Source organism: Macaca nemestrina, chromosome 2 (assembly GCF_043159975.1).
Source record: "Macaca nemestrina isolate mMacNem1 chromosome 2, mMacNem.hap1, whole genome shotgun sequence".
In the NCBI taxonomy this organism is placed as follows: domain Eukaryota; kingdom Metazoa; phylum Chordata; class Mammalia; order Primates; family Cercopithecidae; genus Macaca; species Macaca nemestrina.
The window spans coordinates 147,858,217-147,881,373 of NC_092126.1; the positions used below are offsets into that span (position 1 = coordinate 147,858,217).

Below are 23,157 nucleotides of genomic sequence, written 5' to 3' on the forward strand. Positions count from 1 at the left end.
ACATGAGTGGCCCCAATTAAACCCTGCCCAAATTGCTGACCCACAGAATTATGAGCACAGAAAATGGTGGTTGTTCTAAGTCACTGAGTTTTGAGGTAGTTTGTTATGCAGCAACTGATAACTGATACAAAGGCTTTAAGTAAGTCACTTCCCTATGCCTCCATTTCTTTATCTGTAAAAATGTAAGAGTGTTAATTAAATAATATATATACAATACCTAATACAGAGTGAGATGCATCATAAGCACTCATGAAGTGGTTACAGATGTTAGGATCATCCCTGTTTGGCAACAAAGAGAAGGAAAGTCAACGAGGTTAATTGACTTGGCCGAGTTGGTAAGTGGTACAGCAGGAATTCAAACCCAGGTCTGTCTGTGATCAGTGTGCACTGCTGTGATCCTACGATGCCTTCCCTGTTGAGAACTCCCTCTCTCTTCCTCTCATTCCCTCTGCTTCTTTAATTCCTACCCATCCAAAGGCACCAAGCTCAAAGCTCACCCTGGAACACAGTAGCCCACTTTTCTGAATCTTTTTTCTTCTTGTTCTCCCTCCCTTCCTCCCTCCTCTTCTCAATCCATCTCTCACACATGTGCATCTCCCTCAACTAATACATACCCATCTCCTCCTATGTGTGTGCATGGCTGGCCAGGGGCTCTGGGCACACTGTGGGGAACAAGGTCCAGCCCCACAGAGCTCATGGGCAAGTTACACAGCCAAGCCCAGAGGTACCTCCCCTGTGAGCCCATGTGTCCAGCACATACTAGGCTCTGACTTGTGTTGTATCAACAGTTCACACACTACTCTTTTTTAAAATTATTATTATTATACTTTCATTTCTAGGGTACATGTGCATAACATGCAGGTTTGTTACATAGGTATACATGTGCCATGTTGGTTTACTACACCCATCAACTCATCATTTACATTAGGTATTTCTCCTAATGCTATCCTTCTCCCAGTCCCCCACCCCGACAGGCCCCGGTGGATCACACACTACTCTTATCTCTCTGCCCAGGTTCCAAACTCCTTAGGAGTAAGACCAGTTTCTTTCATGTTTTTCATCCCTCCCTCCTCCCTCCTTTGCTTCAACGAGCACACTGGAAGCACCAAGGATGTACAAGACTCTGACAGAGGCAGACTCTGAAATGTTCACGATCCCCCACTGTGCCCTACTGCAGCTCTGGGCCCACAGCATGTGGACCCAAATGCGTGAATTTAACTGAGTTTCTGAGTAACTACTGAAGACTCTGTGTGTAGTCAACAAATGATCTTCACGGGGGGTGTGCTGGCACCATGAGGATCCCACTCTTCCACGTGCAGCCAAAGGAGAATGCTGGGGACCCTTCCTCCTCCACTAGCTCCTGGTGACCCTCACCAGGCTGCTGTGGAAATGGCAAGGCATGGCTCATCCTGCTGGGGCCTCAGCCATCCTGCCTGGCCTGTGTCTCCAATACCAGCGGCATTTCCGTCCAGCCATCCTGCCCTGCAGCCAGCACAGGGAGGTGTGCATGGAGCACCTGCTGGATTCAGGCCACTGTGCTGGGCACTGGGACCTCGAAGGACACAGAGAGATGACACTGTCCTCCTGATCTCTGACCACCACCTGGCCTTGTCCAGTCTACAAACCACAGAAAGATGACCAGTCCCGTTTGTCACAGGTGAAACCGACAAGTGAAGGGACTTGCTCAAGGCCACACAGTTGGGTTCAAATGGAGCCTTTGGGCCTTTCAAGCAGTGTTTCTCAGCCAAGACCTGACTCCCGGGGAGTTCACACTCCAACATGTTGGAAGAGGGGATATAGACAATAAAGATACAAGAGATTTTGGTACATCTGCCATAGGAACTTGAAGCCGAGAAGTAACAACATTCTGAAGGTGGTGGGGTTTGGTCTGAGTTTGAAAAATGAGCGTGACACTAACAGGTAGGTATAGACAGCAGGGACTGCAGAGGAAAAGCAGCAGAGGGGGAAGGTATTTGGTGTAAACAGAGGGCACCAAGAAGAGGAGCCCTGCTGGAGGTCACAGCAAAAGTTAGAGACCTAGGTGGGGATGACTGGGGGGTCCCAGGACATTGGGGCTAAGTTGTTTTGACATTGTGGAGGAAAGTGACCCAAAGTGGAGCCTGAGGAACATAAAAAGGACTTAGACTGGGGAGCACCTGGTCTAGCCAAATTCGCTGCAGAATTCTAAGCAGGACAATCCCATTCAGTTACCAGGCTTGCATTATTTATCACCACCCTTCCCCCCACCGTATGTACAACAGCCTACTTCACAGCCATCAAGGAGGAGCCAATGATGGTGATGATGATGATAGTGATGCTCAGAACTTCTGATACAGAATGCTCTTCTTTTCTCTTTGTTCTGAGCATGCATCGCATATAGGATCTCCTTTAATTCTCACAAGGATGTGCACTAAGCAGGTACTAGTATTTCTACTTAACATCTGGATTTGAACCCAGATCTCCAGCTTCAGAATCTGTGCCTTAACCCAACAGGCTGTTCTGCCCCCCAGTGACCAGCTGATGCAAAGCAATATGTATTCTCAAGCAGCAATTCTTCCTTTACCCTAAGAATGACCCAAGTAAAAACTATCTACAGCTCAAGTTTTGCTCCTTAATTTGGAATCACAGAATTAAAAGTTTCAACTTTTACCTAAGAACTCTCACCCCTGTTTTACTGATTGGGAGACTGAGACCCAGGAAAAATAATGCCTTGCCTAGAGTTCCGTAGCATGCTGGGATCTGAGGCAGGCTTTCTGACCTGAGGTCCAGGCCCTCCCACAAAGGCTCTCAGTGCCTCTGAAGAATTTACCACCTGCTGGCCACACAGGATATAAACATAGAAAGATAATAAAACCGAACAGAAGGGGCTTCTCACAGCCTGCTGTTCTTTCTCCTCATACCAGGGATTTCAAATTCAATTTTAGCAGCAGATTCCCCCCAACACACAAACACACTTTTCATGAAATGCTATATAGGGCACCTATCTATTTAAAACATAACCATTCTCCACTGTTCTGATTGGGGTAGGGTTGAGGGGCCTGGAGCTCTACCTGCTAGGCCTACCCACCCCACTCCCCACACCTCTCCATGGAGTCCCCACACTCCTCTCGAGGAAGCCGTAGGCTCCCCAGAGCACAGTCTGAAAGTCCCTGCATCATCGCTTCATGTGTTTGTGTCCCCATTCACTCACCTTCTTGGATTCTAAAACTCATCTCAAGCACAGTTAGATACTGACTCCAAACAGGTAACAAGGTCAGCTGTGGACCACACTGTGATGTTCTGAAATTATGCCTTGGAGATGGCAAGGCAGGCTCACCCCATAGCCTCACGTGATCCTCGGAGCCGTGCTCCATTTTGCAGATGCAAATACTGAGACCCAGACAAACTGCCCACCTGCCTATGGTCCCGCAGCCGGTAAGGAAGGGCCTCCACTGGAGCCTGTGCTGCCTGACTTCAAAACCTACATCCCCGCCTTCAGGAGCCTTCACACTCACACTCCCATGGCCTTGACTTTGTGCCCTCTGTTCTTGCAGGTAACACATCCACAACTGCAGGTCGCTTGAATCTCTTGTGAACTTTGACAAACCAGACAAGCCCAGGCCCTACCCCAGATGTACAGAATCAGAAGCTGAGGCTGTGAGTCATTACATCCTGACATGATGACCCACTGTCACTCAGCATAAAACACAGCAAAAAAGGCCCGGGGTCATTCCAGACCTCTGTTTTGCCTCCCTCCAGCTCTGGTGATGAAGACAGAAGACCCAATCCCAAAACAGCAGTGAGCCTGGGCAGAACTTACTGTGTAGAGCTCGTTGGTCACCTTCAGGAGCTCCTCGTGCATCTGCAGGCCAATCTCCTTGCTCTGGAATATGGAAGAACAAATGTCAGCAGGGGAGAAGTTTGCTGGCTACATTTACCAATCTCTTTTCAAAATGGAAAGGTCAGGAATGTTTCGGGTGGAGTTGGAAGGGGTACATAAATCAGCATAAATTTCATTGATCTACATGTAAATTCCTCAATTTATGTCCACGAAACAAACCCATAGAGAGAGGTTCATTGCACATGGGATTCCCTGGTCCTATGAGTTGGGGAACCCTACACATCACTTCCCTACCACAGTGACTCCCAGTGACAGCAGCATACTAAAGATGTGAGGAAGCCCCACAGAATTTTTCTTTAATTCTATGTGTCCTAAGCTGGTATAACCGGAGTCTGAGCTTCTTGTACAATCCTCATGAATGGCTAGAGAGTAGGGTTCCATAGAACACACTTTGAGAAACAATGATGTGGCATCCCAATTCCTCTTGAGAGTAAACGATAATTCTCAAGTCCTCCAGGAAACATCTCAGGTCCTCCAGAACATGAGTCTCCAGCCTTCAGGCCACAGATCAGTCCGTGACCCATTAAGAACCAGGCCGCACAGCAGGAGGTGAGTAGAGGCCAAGAGAGCATTTCCACCTGAGCTCCACCTCCTGTCAGATCAGTGGTGGCATTAGATTCTCATAGGTCCTTGAACCCGGTTGTGAACCGCGCATGTGAGGGATCTAGGTTGCACGCTCCTTATGAAAATCTAATGCAGGATGCTCTCTCTCTGTCTCCCATCACCCCCAGATGAAACCATGTAGTTGCAGGAAAACAAGCTCAGGGCTCAAACTGATTCTACATTACAGTGAGTTGCATAATTATTTCATTATATATTACAATGCAATAATATAGAAATAAAATACACAATAAATGTAATGTGCTTCAATCATGCCAAACCATTGCCCCACCCTGATTCAAGGAAAAATTGTTTTCCACAAAACTGGTCCCTGGTGCCAAAAAGGTTGGGGACCACTCTCCAGAAGACATTTCCTGAAGGATTGTCTTCTTTGACTGAGAATCAGCAGCTGGCACCCACTTGGACATCGCCTTCTTAGCTTTCCAGGACTGGTTACAACAGATGCCCTAACCTTAGTTTGACTTCAAATTTCAGCTTGGCCCTCACCTGTGCTGGTCCCCTGGTCTGCCTAATCTCGTCTTACCACTGCCTGGATCCTGACACAGTGGCAGGTCCACACTGTCAAGGTGTCTGTTCCAATGAGGGACAGGAGCACTACAGGTTGGCAGAAAGGCCTTGGGGGCACAAGGAAAAAGATCTAGCATCTCATTTCCACTGTTTTACCAGCTGGCTGTGTAGCCTTGGAGAATCACTTCCCCTTTTGAGCCTTAGCTACCTCACCTTTATTTTATTTTTATCAAATAAAAAGCTTAAACTAAAACAATACTCTCCAAAGCATGGTCTGAAGATCGCTGCTATATGCTATGCTAAAAAAGGGGGGCAGGAGCTTCTAAGACTACATGCATTTGGGAAAAAAGCTAGTTGAACAAAGGTAGACAAGTTTTCTTAATGCAGGACTTCTCAGTGCCTTTAATGTCCTTCCTTGCATGCAGATTTTCTAGGAAGGAGGTGTAGTATGCAGTTTCATTGACCACAGTCCTGTGGTTTTCATGATATTTAAGGACACAATTCAGAATTGGCTTTCATGATATTTAAGGACACAATTCAGAAAACAATAAGAAAATTATCTCTAGGTTCCATGCAACTTGAAAAGTCTAGAATTCTTTGTTATTTTATTTATGATTGTGATTATGATTTTGGTAAATATTCTCTGCTATAATCTGAATGTTTGTGTCCCCCTCAAAATTCCTATTTTGAAATCCTAACTCCCAATGTGATGGTATTAGGAGGTGATGTCTTTGGGAGGTGATTAGGTCATAAGGGTGGAACCCTCAGGAATGGGACTAGTGCCTGATATGGTTTGAACCTCTGTCCCTGCCAAATCTCATGTTGAAATGGAATTCCCAGCATTGGAGGCAGAGCCTGGTGGGAGATGTTTGGATCATGGGGGTCGATCCCTCATGAATGGCTTAGTGCCATCCCCTTGGTGTATTCTGAAGTGTGTGGCACCTGCACCTCCCACTTTCTCTCTGTTGCTCCCACTCCTGCCATATGAAATGCCTGCTCCACCTTCACTTTCTACCGTGATTGGAAGCTTCCTGAGATCTCACCAGGAACAGATGCCTGTGCTATGCTTCCTGTACAGACTGCAGAACTGTAAGCCAATTAAACTTCTTTTCTTTACAAATTACCCAGCCTCAGGTATTCCTTTACAGCAATGTAAGAACAGACTAATACAATGTCCTTAAAGAGACCCAAGAGAGCTACCTTGCCCCTTCCACCATGTGAAGACACAGCAAGAGGTTGCCCTCTATGAACCAGGAAGCAATCTCTCACCAGACATCAAATCTGTCAGTGCCTTGCTCTTAGATTTCCCAGGCTCTAGCACTGTCAGAAATACATCTCTGTTGTTTATAAGTCACCCAGTATATGGTATTTCATTATAGCCACCTAAAAGTACCAAGATACTCTTCCTGTTTGCCCAGACCATCATGTTAAGTTTCTGTATTGAAAATGGGAGCCATGATCTCGGCTCCCTGAGCAGCTGCAGCCTCCTGCTCTCCCTCCCAGCTCCTTCAGCCTCATAGCTGGACCAGCTGCTGATGGGCAAAGACCAGTCTTCCTCCCACCCTTGCAGAGGTGAGAAGCCTCTGAACCCAGCAGTAGCTCATGAAGGCTTAGTATCAGAATGATGCCTTCTCAGGCTCCTTCTCCTCACCTCCCACAGCCCTTTCTCTCAGCTTTCAGGCCTGGCTTGCCAAGAATCACCTTTCTGAAGGTGGTCTCTGCTTGTGCCAGACCCCTTAACAGACAGCAGAAACCTCGGAGGCAATTCCAGAGACCTGTTTAGACCTCCCTCCAGCTTTGAGAGGTAAAGAAAGGTGACCCAGTGCAAAACTGCAGTAGAGGGTGTGCAGAACCTTCTGTGCAGAGCTCACTGGGGGCCTTCAACAGTGTCCTGTGATTTCTATGGGCCTTCAACAGTGTCCTGTGGGCTCTATGAACCCAATTAGCTATCCCCATTTCCTATTCTCCATGATTCTCTCAAGTGAACAATCAGTGCCTCAGTTTCCCCTGTGGCTCCTCCCCCTGATGTTTCCCCATCACTGCTGACTCCAGATTCTCTGACACTCTCCAGTGGCCTCCTCGTGGTCCTCAAACTTCCCAACACCTTTGATACCCAAGACCCTATTTCTTATGTGTTTATTTTTATGATCTAACTTTTTACATAGGTAATAAAGGCACATGGTTAAAGAAATTCTAACAGCCAGCAGGTAAAATGGAAAGAATAGGTCTCCCAAGCTCCTCCTTGTCTAGAGGCAACTGTTATGAAAAATTTCTTCTGATACTTTCCAGAAATAATCTATGAATAAACAAGCATACATTTGCATATCATATGTTCTCTCTTAACACAAATGGGAGCATATCATACACCCTTTGCATCTTGCTTTTTTCACTGAATGATACCTCTGACAGATTTTTCCATCACGTAACTCTTATATCCCCTTTTTTGCACAGCTGCTTGGGATTCCACATACCGGAAACATCATAATTAATTTAGCCAGCTCTTTAAGGGATGGATATTTACATTGCCTCTAGTATCGTATTATCTCAAACACTGATGCAGTGAACATCCTTGTGTGCTGTCACTGTGCATATGGGCAGGACCCCATCCTAGAGGCAGTTCTGCTGGGAAGAGTCCTGTCTTCAGAATTCCCTCCAGCCTTCCCTTCTTGGTCCCTGCTGCAGCTGGCTCCCTCACATGCTCCTGACTTCAGCTCCCACTTCTTGGTTACCAGAAGCCATGTCATAATCTCCCAGGCCTTTCTCCTGGACTCTGTCCTGCCCAGGAGACCTTCAGCCCAAGCTCAAAGACCTGTATCCTTAGCTGCTGCAAAACAGTATGGTCTAGATGTCCCCTCATCCCCTCAAACTCAAATTATCCAAAGATGAACTATTCCCCCATCCCTTCGATTTTGGTCAATGGGATAGTATCTTCCTGGGCTTGTCACTGGATACCTAGGAATTCTATTTGATACTTTTTTTAATTCCTCCTTCTCAATCCAATCTGTTACTGGGTCCTGCCTGCAAACTGCCCAATTATTTGTTCTGAATAGCAGGCAAGCTGGCCTTCCCCACTTCCCAGTATCCATTCTTGCCCTTCCTACTTCCTAAGAGAGCCATGAATTTGCCCAGGAATTCATTCCTCCAGGAGAGTTCTTCAAGGGAAGCTGGAGGCTATCTCAACTCAAGATGGTGGATTCTGGTATGTGTTATTAGTCCAAAGGTGAGTATGTGACTTAACTGGATGGAAGAGAAAGACTTCTATGGTCAAATGAAAAGTTTTAGCTTTTCTACTGAGTGCTGGCGAGAGAAGGAAGGAGGGAGGGAGGGAGGGAGGGAGGGAGGGAGGGAGGGAGGGAGGGAGGCAGGGAGGGAGGGAGGGAGGGAAAGAAAGGAAGGAAGGAAGGAAGGAAGGAAGGAAGGAAGGAAGGAAGGAAGGAAGGAAGGAAGGAAAGGAAGGAGGGAGGGAGGGAGGGAAGGAGGGAAGGAAGGAAGGAAGGAAGGAAGGAAGGAAGGAAGGAAGGAAGGAAGGAAGGAAGGAAGGAAGGAAGGAAAGAAGGAAGGAAGGAAGGGGAAATGCATGCAGCCCAGTTGCTACCAGCAGGCATCTTAGAACCAAAAGAGGAAGCAGACTTAGGAGTAATGACCTTCTGGACAATTGATTGGACTGAAAACCCAGAGCCAGCCTCACAGTGAATTTCCACTTCTGTAGCTTTATTGATCAAGTCACTTTCAGCTGGGGTTTTCTGTTACTTGCAGCCAAAAGCATCCTAAGGGATTCAGTCCTATTTTCCACCACCAGTTCCCATAGCAAGCACATCATCACTGTAGATCCAGATCACTTTGTTAAGAGGCACCTCTTACCAAAATCCTTAGCTCTTGTCTCTTTGAGCTCTTGTTCTGCAGGCCTGTGCCAGTGAAATTTCCTGGAAATGGACTTATCCTATTCCTCCAAAGCCTCCTCATCGTCTATAGAATCAAGCCCCAGCTCCTTAGCTTGACTTCTGAGTCAAGCTAACTCTACATGACTAGCACAGGCCTGTTGGGTAGCAGAGGGGATGACTTTGGGGGCCACAGAGACCTGGTTTGGAGGCAGGGCTTTTAGTCGTTCAACTTCTTGGCATCTTAGCTTTCCTGACTGTAAAATGAGCACCTTGTTATGTCTTCTCTGCACTTGTAAATGATCTTGTTTGTTTACTTGTTCATTCATTTATCATTTGTTTCCCCTGCTTCTATGTCAGCCCCATAAGGGCAAAGAGACTTTCTCTCTGGCAATGAATGCTCAGATTTTCCATCTGCTGGGAGTGCTGCAGGCAGACAGCCCTCAGCTGAGAGCACCCTACAGGGATGGCCTCAGAGGACAAAATGGCACCAGTATACACCTCCTTCTGAGTGTGGCCCTTACCCAAAGACTGACCACTGTGGGGCATCAAGGTCAGCCTCTTCCTGTCTCAACTCAGACAGCTCTGAGGAGTCATTCCATCTTCAGAACTCCCTGCTTCTACACTGTTGGTGGGAGTGTAAATTAGTTCAACCATTGTGGAAGATAGTGTGGCGATTCCTCAAAGATCTAAAGTGAGAAGTACCATTCAACCCAGCAATCCCATTGCTGGGTATATACCCAAAGGAATATAAATCATTCTGTTATAAAGACACATGCATGTGTATGTTCATTGTAGCACTATTCACAATAGCAAAGACATGGAATCAACCCAAATACCCATCAACGATAGATTAGAAAAAGAAAATATGGTACAATATACACCATGGAATACTATGCAGCCATAAAAAAGAATGAGATAATGTCCTTCACAATATGGATGAAGCTGGAAGCCATTATCCTTAGCAAACTAACACAGTAAAAGAAAACCAAATACCACACGTTCTTATTTATAAGTGGGAGCTAAATAATGAGAACACATTGACACATAGAAGAGAACAACACACACTGGGGCCTATCAGAGGATGGATGGTGGGAGGAGGGAGAGGATTAGGAAATATAACTAATGGATACAAGGCTAAATACCTAGGTGATAAAATAATTGGTATAACAAACCCCCATGACACACGTTTACCTATGTAACAAATCTGTACATCCTGTACATGTACTCCTGAACTGAAAACAAAAGTTTTAAAAAAGCTCCCCACCGGGCTAGCTAGGACTTCTAGTAAGGCAGCCTGCATCACAGCTCGACCTCACCTTGCTGCCTCACCTGCCTTCCCAAGTGGCTCATCCTGAGAACACTCCTTCATCATTCTCCTAGAAGCTAAATTCAGATGTCCCAGGGTCTGCTTCCTGGGGGACCCAATCTGCAGTATCTTATTCCTCTATTCCTGCATTTCTGCAATGCAACAGAGCCTGCCACATGGTACATGCTCATTAAATATGTTTGCTTGGCCAGGCATGGTGGCTCACACCTGTAATCCCAGCACTTTGAGAGACTGAGGCAGGCAGATGACCTGAGCCCAGGATTTGAGACCAGCCTGGGCAACATGGTGAAACCCCATCTCTACCATACAAAAAATTAGCCAGGTGTGGTGGCACACACCTGTGTTCCCAGCTACTAGGGAGGCTGAGGTGGGAGGATCGTTTAAGCCCGGTAGGTAGAGATTGCAGTGAGCTGAGGTCATGCCACTGCACTCCAGCCTGGGTGACAGAATGAGATTCTGTTTCAAAAAAAAAAAACCCATACATATGTGTGTGTATATATGTATGTGTATATGTGTGTATATTTATGTATATGTGTGTACATATATATACACATATATACCCACATATATACATATACATATATGAATACATATTATATGTATGTGTATATTATACATATATACACATATACATATATGTATATTACATATGCTATACATATGTAATATACATATACATATAAAATACATATTATATGTATATGCATATATATGTGTGTGTATATATATGTGTTTGCTGAATGAATCTATGAATGAAGGAAGTGACAGTTCCTCTAAGACTTAGTTTCCTTATCTGTAAAAGTGAGATGATGTCATGGGTCTCATGGAGTCCCTATGAGCATGAAAAGAGATAACACACATGGCAGCACCTAGCACCATATGGGGCACAGATGAAGTCCCGGGGAAAGAGCAGTACAGGCTGAATCAACACCCACGAGATGCCAAGGACAAGGCTAGGAAGTTGCCCAGAGAAGGGAATATAGAATCGAATTTTTTAGCAACTCTTCCCTTAAGAATCTCCCAGTTTGCTGGGGTAGAGTCAAGAACACAATTCTAAGGCAGGAAGCGGAAAGGGCCATACAAGAGTTAATGATGATGTGATGTGAGATAAAGTGATGAAGAGGATTGAGGGGATACTTCCAGAGCCTTCTTAGCTTGCATGAATGGCCAGAGACAGCCTTCTAGGCAGGGGGCACGGAGATTGGGGATGGTGAAAAGACTGGTTCATGAAGAGAGAAGATCGGCAACAGGTGAGCAGGAGATAAGCCTGAGACAGAGGTTGGGTCAGATCACAGAGGTGGATAGAGTGCAGGCTTCCTTCAGAGCAGGACTGGGAGCCACTGGGGGTTGTTGAGCAGAAGTTTAAGATGACCAGGGCTATGCTTCAGGAAGGTGAAGACACCAGTGATTGGAGGGTGCGTTGAATGGGAAGAGCTGGAGATCGGGTTCTTGTGTCTCTTCCCCAGGACTATAAGCCGCCAGAGGGAACCTGCCCAGGCCTCTCTGCTCACCAACTCCCCAGCATCAAGCCCTGGGCTGGCCACAGAGTAAATATTCAATTGCACAGGACTCAAAGGCATTCTTTCTATTTTTGGCTGGGGTTGATTGGGAAGGGAAATATTCTCAACTATGGTTCCAGAAACTACTGAATGAGGAACTCAAATGAAACTTTTCACCATAACAGGAAGCCCAAACCCTGTGATCTCCAGCAGACACCACACCCAGCCCTTAGGAACCCAAGTGATCATGTATTCGCTCTCACTGCCCACATTTTCCACATTACTTTCCTGCCTGCAGGGGTAGGGGTGGCAGGCTGCTTCCTTCATGCACAGGGAGTATGTGGACAGTGGAAAACAGTGACATGGGGCCAAGGAGGGCTCAGCCGTGGTAGCTGTGCCTCCCCCAGGTTGATGGAGCACAGCCCTGTCTTTCATGCTCAAATAAGCCAGTAAAATGAGGCTGACCAACCTCAAGGGCCAGTCACCATGAGTGCAGGGAACCCCAGCCCTGCCTAGTTCCTTTGCCTCTTTGCCCGTAGCTAAAGCCAGTTCAGCTCCCTTAGGGCCAGGCATTCCCTGTCCTGTGTATAGGAGGATGTTTAGGAGCATCCCTGGCCTCCACCCGTGAGATGCCAGTAGCATTCCCTACCCCCAACCCCCAGTGTGACAACCAAAATTACCTCCAGACATTGCCAAATGTTCCCTGGGGGATAAAACTCCCCCTCTCCTAGCCGATTGAGAAATAGTGCCTTAGACCAAGGCTTCCAAGTGGCAGCTTCTCTGGCTGCAGACATGTTTTGTTTGGCCATTCAGTGCTTTCAGAACATCTGGATGCTTTCCCAGTGTTGAAAACTCAGGAAATTTCCTGCACGAGTCCTGATTTTCAGTGTCTCTGGTAATGCTAGAAGATCCAGCAATGCCAAGCCCCTGTTTCAAGTATGGTGGCCCCTTCGGTCCGAGTTTGTGCTACTGCTGGTCCAGGTGACCACAGTGCCCAGCTTCTCCCTCCACCCAGCCATGTCCTCTGTATAGCCCACAGAGGTATTTGAGTTTATGACCAGACACTAGTGGGGCCTCTCAGGAAAGGGGTGGCCTCTTGTCCCTCTGCGGTCCATGTTTCACTAGCTTTGATTCCATTTACATGGTGTTTATTGACTACCCAGTATATACCAGCCTAAACTAGGCACTAATGACAAAAAGCTAAATGAGACACGGTCCCTCCTCTTAAGCACTGTTTTATCAACAGCAGTTACCATTTATGGAGCACTTCCCATTTGTTTTGTTTTGTTTTGTTTTTTAAAAAATGCATTTTTCCTTTTTTTTCTTTCTTTTTTTTTTTTTTAAAGACAGGGTCTCACTGTCACCCAGGCTGGAGTAGAGTGGTGCAAACATAGCTCATTGCAGCCTCGACCTCCTGGGCTCAAGTGATCCTCCCACCACAGCCTCGCGAGTAGCTAGAACCACAGGCACATGCCACCATGCCTGGCTAATATTTTTAATTTTGTAGAGATAGTCTCACCATGTTGCCTAGGTTGGTCTCGAACTCCTGGCTGGGCTCAAGTGATTGGCCTGCTTCAACCTCCCAAGGTGCCGGGATTACAGGCATAAGCCACAGCGCCTGACTCCATTTGTTGAATACTATCCAATGTCACTCCCATGCATTATCTAATTTAAATATTTACAGGAACTGCTATAATTATTCCCACTTGACAGATAAGCAGGGTGGGGGGGCTGGAGGTTCAGAAGGGCTGAGCAACTTCTCCAGGGTTGCACAGCTAGAAAGCCGCAGAGACAAGATTCAGCTTTTTGACTGGTCTGACTCCAAAGTTGGCACTCATAGCAACTTACTATGATCTACTTCCTTAGGACTTAGTTCAAGATGCAGACCCACAGTGAAAAAAAGTCATCACAAGGCTGTAATGGAGATGAGTCCAGACCACAAGGAAAATACAAAGGAGGCCCTGCCCTCCAGACATCACCTACCTGGCCAACGCACTTTCTCATCACCTGCGCAGAAATCTGCATCTCTGGGCCTTGCCCCAACTTACAAGCAGATCTCATCCTCTTTAGCCCACCTTCTCTGCTAGGAATAAACCAGCCATGATGGCCATGTCTTGCTTCTCCCTTCCTCCTTCTTCTGCTAACAGAAGATGAGATGTAGGTGGAACAGGCTCCTGTTTGCCTGGCCACACAAGATCATCAGGCAGGGGTAGGGTCTGACCAGGCTCCAGCTCCTTGCCTTCAGTGATCAGATCAGAGACAAACACGTGTTCCAGGCTAAGCCAATGAAGAATCATCCCTGGGAGCTTTCTCATAACCACAGTCTCAGATCATCTCTCCCCTGGGGTTGCTAAAGGGGTCATCAGGAGTACTGCACTGCCTGCAGTACCAGGCCCACTAGGGCAGACAGCCAGAGCCTTTCAGTCCCTAGATCTAGTGGTGCCTAAACAAGATTCACTTCTGTATTTCATCAGTTTACAGGATACCATACATTTTCATTTTTGCTTATTTGAAAGCATACTAAGGTAATCCATGCTTATGTCAGTCTGTAGATACCAAAACGACCACTGAATGAGACGGCCTTCTGAAAACCCTCCACCAAGCATCAGTTTTCAAAGAGTTCCTGCAAAAGGACTAATTTCCCAACAATTAGAGCACATGCTCCCTAAAGACCAGAACCCTGGCTTCGGAGAATGTCCCACAATGCCGATTACGAACACCTACATACAAAAAGCGCTCTGTAAATGCCTGCGGATAAGCTCATCATTGTGCAGGAGCAGTAGGAAACTAGAGAGGAGTAAAGGATGGTCACCGCTGACCCTTATTTCTTTGAAAAAAAAAATCAAGCAAATATTAATTCATGTCAAGATGAAATCAGCTGACAAAGTTCTTGACACACACAGCTCTGAATTAAATCAATTCCTTTGCCATGAAAATCTTGCCCTGTATGATTTGATTTTGGTTTCAATGCAGGGATCATCATGCTTTTTAGGAAAAACTCTCAAAAACCTCATAGTAGGTCCTAGGACTTTATGAGTTACATTCGAAAAGCTCTATTTCTTTTGTTGTTGTTGTTTTGAGATGGAGTCTTGCTTTGAGACCCAGGCTGGAGTGCAGTGGTGCAATCTCAGCTCACTGCAACCTCCATCTCTCGGGTTCAAGGGATTCTCCTGCCTCAGCCTCCCAAGTAGCTGGGATTACCGGTATGTACCACCAGGCCCAGCTAATTTTTGTCTTTTTAGTAGAGACGGGTTTTCACCATGTTGGCCAGGCTGGTCTTGAACTCCTGACCTCAGGTGATCCACCTGCCTCAGCATCCCAAAGTGCTGGGATTACAGGCATCAGCCACCACACCTGGCCTAAAAAACTCTGTTTTTAAAGGGCATGTGTCTATCTCCCTCAAACTAACTCAAAGATGGGTCATTTCCAGAGCTAATGTCACTCTCTATGTCTAAAATATAATACCATCTTAAAATGTTGGGTTTTAAGAACAACACCTCACACACACACATACACACACACATACCCCTTTCATTTCTCCCAATGAGACCATCCTAAACAATCTTTTAGAAAATTGTAATGCAGGAGTAAGACAGGTGGCCTTTGTTAACTCTCAGTTATCTGTGTTGGGCCGCTCTTCTCCTGTCTCATCAAACGCTACTTCAGCCAGCCCCTGTCTCTGTTTTCTCACTCTTTGCTTGAGTAGATGTTCTCATGTTGGGTTACTCTTAGGGACATTTCATGATTTTCCTAATTCTGGGATTCAAAAACAACAACAGGAAACAAACACAATTCAACAACAACAACAACAACAAAATCCTTTGTCTCTTTCAGTCCTAGATGCCGACAGATCCTACCCACTGCTTCTCCACACTCTGGCTTGTTTTCTCATCAAATCACAAAACTTGAGACCCACAGATGTTCCCTATTTAAATACATGATATATGTAAGCACGGGCCATCTCCCAAAGCGATTGTGTTTTTATTTCCAAAGCAAAGGTTTAAAAGGCGTGTCTCAGAGGATCAGGCTTCTCCAGCCTGTGCTGGAAGGTCAGCCCCCGAACACAGCAGCTCCAACAGCTAATGGCTCACTCCCATTCCTAGCCAGGGCTTTGGTTACCAATAACCGGGCCATCGGCTCTCCATCCGGGTGCGAACCTCTGCTTTCAAACATCCTCCTTAGCCGGGTTCCTGCCCACCCTCTATCCTAATCCTTTTATTCTTTCCCTCTGCCTCCCATTTTCTTCCTTTCCCTGCTCCTGGACTCCTCCCTATTCTCCTTCCCTTCCCACACTAATTTATGCCTCCTGTTGCTGAACTCCAAATGTTGTCATCTACTCATTTTTTAAGAATGCAGATTCGAGTCCTTAGCTCTTCCTACTGTTGCCAGGGCTGGGATATCAGACTGCAAAGAAGCAGGAAGGCCCTGGAACCACTTGGACATTCTTGGCAGTGGTGAGCCCCACTCATGCACACCCAGGAGCCCAGGCATGCACGGAGGCAGTGAGTCTAGCACTGTGGCCAGCATTTCCTTTCCCTGCAATTACTCCCAGCCTTGCTTTGGGACCCTGTTTATGCTGAAAGCTTCACTTTCAGAACTGCTTTACATAACAGGCCTGAGGAAGTCCAAGGATACCTTGGAATGGTTATGAAAAGTGATCTGACATGGTCATGGTAGAAGTTTCTGGATCTCTACTGATAATACTAAATATTATTAATAATGATAATACTTAATAATAATTCTTAGTATAATTACTACTAATGTACTTTTAATACATACCATTGTGGATAATAACAATAATAGTTATTGTTTCTTGGCCGGGCGCGGTGGCTCAAGCCTGTAATCCCAGCACTTTGGGAGGCCGAGACGGGCGGATCACTAGGTCAGGAGATCGAGACCATCCTGGCTAACACGGTGAAACCCCGTCTCTACTAAAAAATACAAAAAAAAAACTAGCCGGGCGAGGTGGCGGGCGCCTGTAGTCCCAGCTACTCGGGAGGCTGAGACAGGAGAATGGCCCGAACCCGGGAGGCGGAGCTTGCAGTGAGCTGAGATCCGGCCACTGTACTCCAGCCTGGGCGACAGAGCGAGACTCCGTCTCAAAAAAAAAAAAAAAAAATAGTTATTGTTTCTTGATCTCTTGGCATGTGCCAGGCACAATGCTAACTGCTTTATGAGACAATACCTCATGTAAGCCTAAGATCAGCCCTTTATGCGAGGCACAATTGTTGAATCTATTTTGAAGATTAGAACACAGACGCTCAGGAAGGGTGAGTAATTTGCCCAAGGCCATAGAGCTAGTGAATGTGATATTCTCAACCGAGTTGCCTCCATTCGGAAAGTTAGCACTCTAAGCACCTTTAAGGTCTTCTTTCCCTAAACTTATAAAAATAATTATAAAACATGAATACTCTTCTGCCTTAGTATAGAAAACATATTGATATTTACACAGCTCTGCTTTAGATCATCATAAATGTCAGAAAACATACAGTGCCCTGTGCCATCTTGCAGAATCTCCTGTCATCTGTTACTCAATCCTGCCCCACCCTGGCTTCCAAGCCGAGGTAGCTGGGGATGGTGTGGAAAGTTGGGCTGAATCTCTGTGGGCCCAGAACATACTCACATACTCAGGAGTAATCTTTCTTGATTGTGTTCCTGACGTCGATGTTTTATATTTTATATATATAATCTCTCTCTCTCTCTCTCTCTCTCTAAGAGTCACTCACAGATCAGGAGCTATGGTTGAGGGTAAGATGAAAGCCTGCATACATGTCATGGGAAGTGACAGGGCTGTCTTCCTGAAAAGCCAGTATCTATGAAAACCTGAAGCTGCTCAGTTTTGAGCTGCTTCCTCCCACTCTACTTATCTTCAAGATGACTATGGATGTTGTTAGGTTTATTTGTTGGTTTCAAAGCATTATTGATCACTTATTACCGTTGAATCACTGACTTGAGACATCACTTTAACCTCCTTGTCATTTTATAACCTGATCTTCTGTTTCACTTGAATTATTTGTGGACAGGATGTAAATGAGGATTGCATTGGCATTTCAAAAATGTCTCTATGTATGTATTCACCCATCTATCCACCTCTCCACCCATTTGCCTATTCACCCATATCACCCATATACTCACCCACTGATCCATTTATCCATCCACCCATCTATCTATCAACCTACCCATGCATTCATCCATCCTTTCTTTTAACCATCCGTCTACCCATCAACCCACTCATCCACTCATCCATTCATTCATTCATCCATCCATCCATCCATCAACCCACTCATCCATTCATCCATTTTTCCTTTCCTTCCTTCCTTCGCATTCCTGTATCAATCTCCCTGATCCAGGCCCCATTATCTTTCACAAGTGTATATATACAAGTGTATATGTATAATAACGTGCACCGTCCATCCAAAATCTCTTTTCAAAGCCATTAAACATACCGTATCAAATTAATCATCCTTCAACTTGTCTCTGATCATTTCACCCCTCCATTCAAGAACCTTCAGTGGATCTCTAATGTCTAGAAAATAAACCCCAGCTTCTCACTCTGACACCCAAAGGCGTCCTCGACCTGTCTCCAACCTCACTTTCCTTATTTTTATCTTTAATTTCAGTCTTCCAACATCTAAAATATGCAGAAAAGGAGAGAGAACAATAACAAACACCCAGGAACACACCACTCAAATTAGATAACAACATTTTGCTATTTCTGCTTCAAAATTATTTTTAGGAAGCAAAATGTTACAGATACACTGGAAATGTTCTTGGTCTCCTTCCTTGCTCCCTCTTTCCTCAATTACAATTCTGAGACTGCTGCGTATTCTTACACATTCTACATTTGCATAGCTTTATTTCAGCCAGGTGTCTAACCATATGAACCATATAAAGTATTCATCTGTGTTCCAAATTTTATAAAAACATCATACTGTACCTTACTTTTTTCACCCAACATTAAGTTTTCAAGTTTTATTCACATTGATACTTGTAGATCTAGCTCATCTTCACTATCGTATAAGATTCCATGATGCAACTACCCACAGCCTATTTAACCATTTCCCTAATGATGGACATTTAGGTTATTTCTGTTTCTCTATTGGAAACACCACTGCAGCAAACATTCTCATACAGTTTTGTGTGTGTGCAGATATGCTAGAATATCTTTGGGTTATATTTAGAAGTAAAATTGTCGGGTCAAAAGGTCTGTACCCCTTCCTGCCCTGTTACTAGATACTGCCTGATTATTCTCTCAAGGAGCTGGACTTATTTACATGTTTACTGGGAATGTATGAGGGTCCTGAGGCTCCACATTCTTGCCAGCACTTAGGATTGTTTTACCTACCAACTGGGAGTCAGATTGTATCTCATTTTGTTTTCTTTTACCTTTTCCTGATTACCAGTAATTATGAGCATCTTTTCTTATATCACTGACCATTTAAGTTTCACTTTTTAATTTTTTTTTAGGCAGAGTCTTGCTCAGTTGCCCAGGCTGGAGTGCAGTAGTATAATCATAGCTCACTGCAGCCTCGACCTCCTGGGCTCAGGAGATCCTCCCACCTCAGCCTCCTGAGTAGCTGAGACCACAAGCACACACCACCACACTTGGCTAATTTTACAAAAATTATTATTTGTAGAGTCGGGGTCTCCCTATATTGCCCAGGCTCGTGTTCAACTCCTGGCCTCAAGTAATCCTCCCACCTCAGCCCCTGAAGTGCTGAGATTACAGGTGTGAGTCACTTACAACTATGTTTCTACTGGGTTGTTTTTCCTTTTCTTATTAATTTGTAAGAGCTGATTTTATATTCTGGGTATTAACTTTTTATTGATTCTGTGTATGCCAAATATCTTCTCCTTGTCTTGGCCATATTTTCTATTTATTTATTGTTGTATGGAAGATTTTTTTATTTTTATATAATGAAATTAATCAATATTTTCTTTTATGGTTGTGCTTTTTAATGCTTTCTTTAAGCAGCCTTTTCCCATACCAAGGTTTTAAATATTAAATGTAATCTACATTGTCTTTCAAAAGTCTTGAAGTGTTGCTTTTTACCTTTAGCACCTTAAGCTTTCCAGAATATATTTCTGTAAACTAAGGTAAAGGCCTTATATTTTTCCACATGAGGAATGTATATGTATATGTATGTATAAAATCAGCTCTTACAAATAATAAGAAAAGGACAAACAATCAGTTGAATCAGCCCCATGTACTAAGTAGTCATCCTTTTCCCTCTGATCCGTAATGCACCACTGTCGTTGACCGAGTTTCCATATATGGAGGGCTCTGTTTCTGGGCTCTTTTCAGTCCAATTGATCAGTTGGTTTAGCCCTGCTCTAGTAATGTCTGACTATCACTCCAGAGGAAGACTTGATAGCTGATAAGGCCAATGCTCCAACAAATACCAAAAAACACATAACCTTGCGAGGTGCGGTGGCTCGTGCCTGTAATCCCAGCACTTTGGGAGGCTGAGATGGGAGGATTGCTTGAGGCCAGCAGTTCAAAAACAGCCTGGGCAACAAAGTGAGACCCTGTCTCTACAAAAACTGGAAAAAAAAAATTGCAGGGTGTGGTGGCATACCCCTGTAGTCCCAGCTACTCAGGAGGCTAAGGCAAGAGGATTTCTTGAGCCCAGGAGTTCGAGGCTGCAGTGAGTTATGATCACACCACTGCACTCCAGCCTGGGCAACAGAGTGAAACCCATCTCAAAAAATAAACAAACAAAACAAAACACAAAAAACAAAAATAAATTTCTATTGTCTTAATTTTCTTATGATCCAATAAATTTAGAAACTAAAAATAAGAAGCCTTTAAAAACAAAACCTTTGAAATTTTTTTAAAACCCAAACCTAATTCTGAATAATTTGTAGTCAAAGAAATTATAATGAAAATTACGAAATATTTATATATGAATGACAATGACAGCATCACTTATCAAAACTTCTGTGATACAGCTAATTTGTAGCCGCAATGGCATCAGTTTTTAATTATTCTTGTTTTCTAATGTATACATTTAAATGACATTTTCTAATTGGATGTAGCTGGCACACAGAAGCATTATTAACTTTTGTATATTAATCTTTAAGCAGCCATCTTGCTGAATTATCTTCAGCAGCAAGCGTGACTTGCTGTTGGCTTTGATAATACCTTTTATCAGGCGGAGTTCCTATTTATTCCTAATTTGCTAAGAGTTTTTGTCTTAAATGATAAAAAATCAGAAGCATGCCTTTTAAGAGTCAAGGGTGTCACTTCCCTCCACACTGTACTGGATGAAGGTCCTAGCCAAGACAATAAGGCAAGAAAAAGAAATTAGAGGTTATAAAAGGAGAGACAAGACTACCATCATTTAGAACTAATTGGCCGGGCGCGGCGGCTCAAGCCTGTAATCCCAGCACTTTGGGAGGCCGAGACGGGCGGATCACGAGGTCAGAAGATCGAGACCATCCTGGTTAACACGGTGAAACCTCGTCTCTACTAAAAAAAATACAAAAAACTAGCCGGGCGAGGTGGCGGGCGCCTGTAGTCCCAGCTACTCGGGAGGCTGAGGCAGGAGAATGGCGTAAACCCGGGAGGCGGAGCTTGCAGTGAGCTGAGATCCGGCCACTGCACTCCAGCCTGGGTGACAGAGCGAGACTCCGTCTCAAAAAAAAAAAAAAAAAAAAAAAAAAAAGAACTAATTAGTGAGTGGTTCCTGAGCATATTTTCTTATTTCTGACCCTTTGTTTAACCTGTATGCCCTGAAAAAATCTTCCTTCATCCCATCTCCAATCTCATTCTCATTAAATTTCTTCTCAAAGTCCAAATAATCATCCCAATAATAGCTAATATATTTTATAATCAATTATATATAATAGATTATTATATATTATATATTATATATTTTTTACATTATTTTATATATAAATATATATTATGTATTATATAAATATATAACATATTTTAGATATATTAGATATAAATTATATATTTTATATATATATTAGAGACAGGGTCTCTCTCTGTTGCCCAGGCTGGAGTACAGTGGTACCATCTTGGCTCGCTGCAGCCCCAAACTCCCAGGCTTAAGCAATCCTCCAGCCTTAAGCAATCCTCCAGCCTCAGCCTCGCAAGTAGCTTGGACTACAGGCATGAACCATCACACCTGACTAATTTTTAATTTTTCTGTAGAGATGGGGTATTGCTATGTTGCCCAAGTTGGTCTCAAACTCCTGGTCTCAAGCAATCCTCCCACCTCGGCCTCCCAAAGCTCTGGGGTTACAGATATAAGCCACCATGCCTGGCCTAATAGCTATAATATTATTTATAGATTGTTTATTGTGTACCGGGTAGACATTTTACATAATTTTTTAGTCCTTACAACAACCTTTTGATGGAGGCTATTATTAGCTCCACTTTGAAAGTGACAAAACTGAGAGAGTTTAAGGGATTAGGCAGAGCTCACACAGCAGGAAAGTGGCAAGACAGAGATGAAATCAGAGTCCGGCCCCAGCCTTGGCCACTGCACTAGACTACCCACCTCTTCATGATCCAGGACCCAGATTTTCCTCCCACTGGCTTCTGCTTTGGTGTGGATTCCGTCTCCCACTTTCCCTAAATCCTGCACATCTGCTGTGGGCGCTGTGACACACCACTCAGATCCCCTTCAGGCCTGGGGAACCTATTCCCCAGATGCAGGAAAGTGCTGCCAATGGACACCCTCAGGTGTCAGCCACTTTGGAACTGCCTTGGTTGCACAGGCATCATCTGCCCAAGCCCACAACCTCTTTTAGAGGGAACCCACATCCAATGACTACCCAACATGAGGGTTTAAAGGCTCAGCCTCCTCGCTGTAGCTCAGGACAACTCTGAAGGGCCCGCTTCAAATGCTGCTTCCCCCACCTCTAACCTTCCCGATCCCAGGTTAGAAGTTCTCCTCCCTCTGAACAAACTTCTGTGGCAATAACCATCCCTTTCTGCTGTATCTGAATGAGTTACCGCTTCACACCTGTCTCTGCTTTCAGACTGCACTGGAAGCTCCTTGGGGGAGAGGAGGGCATTGTGTCTAAGTCGTTTATCTATCTACTTTAGTTTTTTTTAATTAATGTTTTTGAGATATGGTCTCACTCTGTCACCCAGTGCAACAGAGTGATCACAGCTCACAGCAGTTTCAACTTCCTGGGCTTAAATGATCCTCCTGCCTCAACTTCCTGAGTAGCTGGGACCACAGGCACATGTCACCATGCCTGGCTAATTTATTTTTTGTAGAGACAGGGTGTCTCTGTTTTTGGTCTCAAACACCTGAGCTCAAGCAATCCTCCCCCTCAACCTCCCAAAGTGCTGGGATCACAGGTGTGAGCCACTGCACCTGGCTCTATCTTCTTTGGCACCTGCCTTTACCACTGAGTATGAACTCTGGGGTTGGACACATCTGGATCTGAGTATGGACTCTGGGGTTGGACACACCC

At 44.8% G+C, this 23,157-nt stretch overlaps 1 protein-coding gene across 5 annotated transcripts in view; it reads right to left on the bottom strand.

Annotated features, from left to right (window-relative positions):
- Positions 1–23,157, bottom strand: part of LOC105477657 (SLIT-ROBO Rho GTPase activating protein 3) — a 268,022-nt gene that overhangs the window by 91,660 nt on the left and 153,205 nt on the right. For all 5 annotated transcript variants that reach the window (XM_011734249.2, XM_011734248.2, XM_011734247.2 and 2 more), the window contains exon 4: positions 3,800–3,862. In XM_011734249.2, the coding sequence (XP_011732551.1) occupies positions 3,800–3,862 (63 nt within the window). The remainder of the gene's footprint in view (positions 1–3,799; positions 3,863–23,157) is intronic.